Source organism: Apaloderma vittatum, unplaced genomic scaffold, assembly GCF_000703405.1.
Source record: "Apaloderma vittatum isolate BGI_N311 unplaced genomic scaffold, ASM70340v1 scaffold10852, whole genome shotgun sequence".
NCBI classification, from domain to species: Eukaryota; Metazoa; Chordata; class Aves; order Trogoniformes; family Trogonidae; genus Apaloderma; species Apaloderma vittatum.
The window spans coordinates 201370-209327 of record NW_009705321.1 but is presented as its reverse complement, the minus strand read 5'-3'; the positions used below and the strand labels follow the sequence as shown (position 1 = coordinate 209327).

General features: G+C 42.1%; 1 protein-coding gene across 1 annotated transcript in view; it reads left to right on the top strand.

Annotated features, from left to right (window-relative positions):
* FAM20C (family with sequence similarity 20, member C) overlaps positions 1 to 1930 on the top strand; it is a gene marked incomplete at its 5' end in the record, with an annotated part of 54948 nt that extends 53018 nt beyond the window's left edge. The window contains 3 exons of the mRNA XM_009865353.1: positions 886 to 967; positions 1070 to 1129; positions 1608 to 1930. Of these exons, the coding sequence (XP_009863655.1) occupies positions 886 to 967; positions 1070 to 1129; positions 1608 to 1860 (395 nt within the window). The remainder of the gene's footprint in view (positions 1 to 885; positions 968 to 1069; positions 1130 to 1607) is intronic.
* Between the last annotated feature and the right edge of the window lie 6028 nt (positions 1931 to 7958).

The window sequence follows — 7958 nt, the reverse complement described above, 5'->3', positions numbered from 1 at the left end:
GCTTCGGCAGGAGAGGCCAAATCACAGCTCAGGAGCCATATGTGGCATCCAAAAGTGGCACAAGACCACCACCATGAAGACAAAATTCGTAGTTTGGCACCAGTACTCTGCACGTTGTCGTTAAAAAGCAGATTATGCATCTGGCTGCCATGAGTGCCCAAACAAAGCTCTTCAGCTGTGCCACTGCTGTAGCATCCTGGTCTGTATCTTAGAGCCATAATATTGTTTTGGCTTTCTAAGCAGCCGAAAATTTGGACAAAGTTCTTATTAGAGGAAAACAGGATGTTTGATCCTGGTTCAGAAAGTTTAATGCAAAGTTTAATGCAATATTAGCAAAGTCATCTGGATAAGTAGTCCTGCTTGAGGGCTGCATTTTCCCTTCCTTAAGCTAAGCCTTGTGCCTGGCGCGGGTGCCATGGCTGCTCTGCCCATTGTACTGACCCAGGGCCAGAGCAGCAGGGCTTGCTTGTGCCGATGAAGCTCTGTGAGCTCAGGGTTGTGACTACTTCATGGGTGACCAGGCTCCCCAAACAGCTGAGGTGCTGTTGGACTTCAGAGGAATTTCCTTGGCGCACCCCAGAAGGGGTTGCTGGAGAGTGGGAAGGTTGGCTTTGTCTCCTCCAGAGCTTAAGTGTAAAAGTTACAGAGAGCTTGAAAAAGCTCCCAAAGGCGTAACAGCCCATCTTTCAGTATCGCACACTTCAGGGTTTCCACAGCAGAAGCAGATGAGCTCAGTAGATCCGTTGTTTCCTCTGCGCTGCGCAGCCGTTGTGTTTGGGGAGCGCTGGGCTTCTCGCTGAACCGTAGCTGTTGTACTGCCCTGACCTGCAGGCTCAGCAACAAGACAGAGTGAGAACGGTCTTTTTTTTTCTCTTTATTCCGTAGGTAACATGGATCGACATCACTATGAAACCTTTGAGAAGTTTGGAAATGAAACATTTATTATCCACTTAGATAATGGAAGAGGGTAAATAAATTCAGTAATCTTTCTGGTGAAAAAAAACCAGAAAATTGCAAAGTTAGTCTTTAAAACATATTTTGTCATGTTCTTGCTCTTATGTTTAAACAGGTTTGGAAAATACTCCCATGACGAACTTTCCATATTGGTGCCTTTAAACCAGTGCTGCAGGTATGTTTCACCTCTGGAGTGTTTCCCATTTTATACATTTGTTTCCACTAACAGGACTGAAATGTTCAAGTGAATCTTAACATTGCATACCATGGAGAGGAGAAGATGTTACGATCCTGCCCAGGGAGCCAGATCCGAGCTAGCCCTGAGTGTTGGCATGAAGATGTTAGGTGCTTTGTTGGCATCAGGAGCGTGGCTTTGAGACCCTGTGAATGCTGCTCCAGGTCCCGCTGGTGCCTTACCCAGCTGAGGAGCGTGAAGGCTGTCTGCCAAACCTCTCCACCTCTAAGGGCTCCCAAAGATCTCTCTCTGGGTTACAGTGCTCATTAGGACTGGGACAGTGCCTGGTTCCCATCATTTCATATCACATAATAATGTTTTTACACTAATATTGTGACTATAAGCCCTTTAGCCCTGTCAAGAACAATAGTGATGAAAATACTGATTTGCGTTTTTGTTTGTCTCATTTTTCCATCAGAATAAGGAAGTCTACCTATCTGCGATTACAGTTGTTAGCCAAGGAGGAATACAAACTCAGTCTCTTGATGAAGGAATCTTTACTAAAAGATAAAATAGCTCCCATTCTCTACCAGCCTCACTTGGAGGCGATGGACAGGCGGCTGCGAATTGTCCTCAAGGCTGTTAGTGACTGTATAGAAAAGGATGGTTATGACAATGTGGTTGAAAATGACTTTAACGCTGATGTTAACACCGTTACGACCGAGAGGTAGTGAAATCGCAAGACTACGTTTTTACCAGCCAAGTAAAGAAGATTCAAAGAGGAAAAAGAAAAAAATAAAAGTCTTGCAAAAGACTGTGTATGCCACTTTGTGAATTCAGTGAATTCAGAAATGAGATATAATTGTTCCCAAAGTAGGTAAAGTGTAGACTCTGCAAAGGATTAGTTCATTAAGAAAAATAAGTCTAATGTGATGCTTTTCATTAGTTCCTAAAGAGAGATTATGGAAAGATTCAGAAAATACTCAGATCACTGACAGACAACAGTCTGATAGCAAAACACCTCCTGTCCTTTTTGTATAGAAAGGAGGCCTTTACTTAATATTTTGTATTTATATATGGTATATCTATGAAACCCCAGACCTACCTACCAAATTTAACTAAGAGGGACAACATAGTTTTGTGACTCACACTTTATTTGTGGTGACAGTCCACTTAGTATTTTGTGTTAACCCTTTAAGTGCGTTAATCCACTGTATCTTATTTAAATTGAATGCTTTTTTTCCCCCCAGCTACTCAGCATTTAAAGGGTTAAGGCATTATGAACTTCTAAAGGCAAAAAAAATAATTATTATAATAATAATAATAATTACAGTGGTTACTGGAAGGGAATTTCACTAATTGTGCTTTGACAGGAATACTTGAATGTTGGTTTTACAAAGTGATGTAAAATGACAAGTTGTACTATTTGTCCATAAGGAGGTGGCAGTTCTTATCTTTCTAGACTATCATAGCTGAGCTGCTACTTTTCAACTTTGCTTTTGATAGTTTTGTGTAAATATATACATACATGGGTAAAAAGCTGCTTTCGGCAGCTCTAGGCTTACTTTTGCAGCATTTTTGTGGAATTGTTTGCAACGTGGTAAAAGTGCAATAAAGATATGGCAAAAATGTGTAGCCATCGTGTCTAAATGGTTTCATTTTTCAGGGGAAACCTTGTTCTGAGCACAGCTGTGCACACCAGCTCACTATTCCAGAAGTAGTGGTTTAAATTGTCTTCCAATCAAGTTAAAAGTGGGGAGTTGGTGATGAATATACATTGCAGTACCGATAAGGACTGTGGTGTTGAAAATTGCTAATCTTTCCTATGAAAGCCTTGTTTTGACTATCATTTCAGCATCCGTTCCCCATGCAATTACAGCTGTAGAAACACGCTGTAGAGGAACACCTCTCAAAGATTATGGCTTGACACGCTGCCCAGAGGATATAGATACATCAGAGCCTCTGACTTGTGTAGCCAGAGCTCTTGTACGGTGCAGAAAATCTCAGCCTAAATTACCTAGAAACATCACATTCTTAACCAAGTTTCAAATCACGTTCATCTGAGTTCATGTAATATGTGCGGAGACTTTCAGCCTAAAAGCAAGCTATAAATTGAACAAATGGCTGTATTTGACTTGTGAAAACAGGGTCTGGTGCAGAAGGAATCCCTCATCACTCTGTTGGTTGAGAATTGATTATGACAATATTCATCACAACTGTAATTCAAAGCTGTCTTTTGTTTCAATTTATGTCTTTCTTCTCAGGGGTAGGTAAACATGTACTTTAAAAGATTATAGCCAGAAAACTAAAATGTGGGCATTTCAGCATATTGAAATTATGAATAAGAGAAAGAGCTTTTATATAGTCTCATTCACTTCTTAGGCTGATATATTCTCACTAGAAACATACATTTTACTCTTTTACTGCCCATTCCAAATTCCCACGACTCTTACATACACGATATAAAAAGACAACAGAACATCTCAGTTTATACAATTGTCCATGAGCTTCGAAAATTTCTATGTTACCCCATGACTTTTTCTTTTTCCCCCTACTTTCCAAGACTTAGCTGTGGTAGCAAGGACATTCTCTGTAATGCAGCACTTGCACTGCAGTTCTCCCTCCCCATTTTCAAAAAAATCCAAATGATACGATTGTAAAAAAGGTGAAAGGAGTGATACTATGCCTGCCTTATCCTCACTGCCTGGCTGTGATTTTCCTGCAGGTGCAGCTTTTTCTCACAATGAGATTGTGTCAGGGCAGCAGACAAGGTCTATAAAATCACCTTCCTGGGGCAGTTCTGCTTTCTGCTTCTGGGGTCAGATCAGCTGCGGGCTCTGTGTCTACAAACGTGGTTTTCTTTTGGAGAGCAGCACTTGGTAGTCTCTTAGCTCAGAGAGGAGCTGATACAGCAAAGGTCTTTGTATTTTAAAAGCTGGGTTAAGCTGGGTTGTAGGTCAGGAGCTCCTGGCAGGCTGATTCAAGCTGAAGGTCTCTGCAGAAGGCTGCCTGGTGCTGTTGGGGATATAAACTTACTGTTATGAACTTGATTCTGAATTTCAAAAAGCAGAATTAGTAGTGTTTCTATAGAATAATTAACTAAAGGTCACCCATTTTTGCCATGTTGGAACCAGCTCTGTAGGGTCTCCAGTTTTCTTACTTTCCTGAACTTTGGTGCTTCCCCTTGCGAGCTCTGTGCTACAGCTTTCTAGACCTGTAGAACTTCTTGTTACCAGCCCTAAATTAGACATACAGGAAAGCTGAATGAGAGGCTTTTCTTTTTCATCTTCTAAGCATCTTGGAAGAAGGGAAATACTAGCTAAAATGCTGGGAAAGGTTTCCTTTCCTCTATGCCTCCACTGAGAAATTAGAATGAATTAATCACACCTGAGCATCTCAAGCCTAAATACACTGCAGGGTGCTCAGGCAATGAATTACAAGAGCTGAGTTTTGGCCCTTTTGTGTGGCCGAGGAGCTGAGGACACAGGGCTGATCTGGAGGGTAAAGGCTGATTAATTGAAGAAGTTATGAAGCTGCTTCTCAGTATCTACCAGGAAGCTCTGGTGTGTTTGCATCCCCACTGCAAGGTATTTACTGCTTTGACTTGTTCATTTTCTGGGTGTTTGGGAAAGGAAGAGAGAATTAATGCCTTGTTCTGCTATTTCTTTTCTACATGGGCACAGGTGAGTGAGCAGGACAGATGGGAAACTGGATCCAGGGAGTGAACTTGTGGCTCTGCCTTTCAGCTCTTGGGGGCTAACACTTGAGAAGAACTCTACGGCCCAGAGAGGAGCAAGCCTCTGCTTTTGGGCAGAGCTAACAGCCAGCCTGAATCTCTTCTGAAAACCTCATGGGTTTCTAAGAGCCTTGATGCAAAGGGTATTGCTCCCCCAGAGTGAAATGCATCCCTCTGTAGCCGATGAGGGTTTTTCCAGCTGTCTCAGCAGCGGGTGCAGTCTGAGGGTACTTTTGCATGGGCACAGCTTGTCCTTGGGGGTTCTTGAAGGGGAAAGGCACGGTGGGTTTGGTGTGCAGAGGTCGTGTGTGTGTGACTGCAGATTACCGCAGCGCGAGGATGGCTCTGAAAGGGCTGTCATTGTGCATTAGGTCAGTAATCCATGAACTAAGGAGGATTAGCATGACGTGGTGTTACATCTCTTCAGGAGCCCTACATATCTACCAGACAAAAAGATTCACGCTAAGAAGACAAATAAATGTCAGAATCCGAGTCTCAAACACGGGTGTAGGAACAGCACCCAGACAATAACATACCGTGAAATCTGCAGTAGTCTATTGGGCATAACGTGATCAGCACAATAAATATAGTAAATAACAGATAAAAATAGATAATATACTTCTAAAAGCACCTAATTACAACTGTATCTGACAACCTAGAAAAGCTTGCTGTATTATCCCGAGTAATTCAGATGAAAGCCTCATTTTGTTTTGCTGTTTTTCTGTTATTTAAGGATCAAAGGTAATGCACACAAATTAAGGGGGAAAAAAAAGCTCTCATTGTTTGAATTAGATATCACTGTTGTGATCAGCAGTACTAGGCAGAGCCTGTGATGTCTATACAAGCTGGAAGCCTGAAGGAGATTGCAGTGTAAGCAACAGCAAGGAGCATTGTGTAGGAGGAGGGAACCTGGGATTTCAGCCCGACTGTTGCCTTTGGGCACTGAACTGAACATGAACTTGTCTGTTGCTGGCTCTAAAGAGAGGAGTGTCCAAAGTGCATTTTGGTTCCTGCTACTGAGTCAGTACGTGGTACCCATAGTTCTGAGGGGTCATCCTGCTCTTTTTCATTGCAGCAACAGCATCATCCCCTTAACACATCTGAACTCTGCCTGAGGACTGTCCCTTTGTCAAGCCTAAGAGTTCTGAGTTTCCAGCTTGAAGCTGGACATATACTAGAGCTTTGATAATTTGCATCCTGATGGAGCAAACTTCCTTCTAGTACTAAATGTATGACTGCAAAACTAATTTTCCAGAAATCATTCCAGATATTGATTGTTTCTTTGGACTTTCTTACTAGTGGTTGTTTATTAAAATATTTGGGGTTTAATATGCAGAAATGAACATGCACAAGGAAGATTCTTTTTAAACTGTAAATCGAGTGTTTGAGGGAAATCTTGGGTTGCCTGGGAGTTGTTTTCATATAGAATTTCAAGTTATTACCAGTTAGAAGCTGCTGGATTTCTTGAGAGTATTTTTGTATAGCCTCCAGCTATAACTCGGTCTGTGACCAGATCAAACCAAATTATCTCCTTGCTTCTACATTTTCATCAGTAAAGTACTAATCCAATGCTTTTGAGGGCTGTCTAGGAAAAAATATAATAAAAATTAAAAGCAGTTCAATTTGGCAGGTCAAAAGACCTGTAAACTGAGGTCAGATTAGCTCTGGTCATGGGTGAAAATGAAGCCCAAGCAAAAAGGCTATTGATTTGGCAGTACCAGTATGTCTTCCTCCAATGCAAGGTCAGAGCAAAAGTTTGTCTCTAGAGACTGTCTTCAAGAGGTTCTGGAACACACGCTATCTGCTATTCCGTCTTTCTAGAGATATTAAACACTTTCGAAGGTATTCCATTTATGTAACTGTGATGTAGTTAATGTGTCGTAAGGGGTTTTTGAGCAGGATGAGGACAATGCCCACCTTGTATCCAGTCCACTATATGAAGGCTTATATGGTGTGAGATCAGCTCCCCTCTTTCAAATGACTGTCATACCCAGTCAGCTCTTGTCCCCTGTCAAAAGTAGCATGTGTTATGCCTTGAATATTGCTCAGGTACAGGCCTAAACCCAGCAGCTCAGGCTTAAGTGGAGTATCTAGAAATTGAAGGTGTCAGGTCAAAGCACTCTCCACTTCTAAGAATGTGAGAACCTGGGTCACTTTGCCTTGGCCATCGTAATGAATGGCACCAGGATCTCTACACAAATTCCTCTGACACTTCTTCTAGAAAGGGGCTAACTGATTGACAGACGTATGTACAAAACCACCTACATGCTTTAGGTGACCCTGACATAACTTCAAAATACATTGCAGGGGGACTTAAGATAGATCCTATCCAAAAGACAGACGTTTTAAAATCTCATCCCTCCAACTGCTGGTGCTGTACTAATGCCAGCCAGGTGTCTCCAGAGGTGGTTGCTGGAGTCTGCTGAAATATAGTGATCTCCGAAGCACCTGGATGCCTGCACAAGGTGCCATAAATCAAGCAACGGCTACAATCGCTTGCATCTTCTGACTCCTTGTGCACAGCTAAAAGACAAATGGAAGTTAAAGCTGTCAGCAAAATGTAAGCAATGCAGCTGACAAAGCCCAAGCAGGAGGGAAAAAACAAACCCAGAATGACAAAGGCAAGTTGATGGTCAAATCCTTCCTTGCAGACACTGACACATAAGCCAGGAGCAGCACTTACTGCTCTGGTCTCAGGCTGAGCTTTAGAAATGGAGGACAAATCCCCTTCTGATTTGTAAACTAAGCAAATCAGACTATCCAAAATTGCAAGCAGCTTTCCTTCTAGCATATCCTCCTTAGTCCTTCACCGTAACAGTTTGTGTAACCTCTTAGAGTAGCACCAGGAATCTTTGCCACAGGCAGCACTTTATAAATAGTCTTGATAAAAGGCTTTTCTGGTTAGTCCATTGAGTGAGGTTCGCAGTGTTTTCCAGACCAAATCAGAACCCTTTCTGCTGATTTTTAAGCTACTCCTTCCTAATCAGTGAAGTCAGAGGTTTACAGAAACAGAATTTAGGCCCATTATTTTCTTTCACTGCCCCATTTACAGATGAATAGTTTTTCTGACTTTCTCATGGCTTTCTTAGCTAT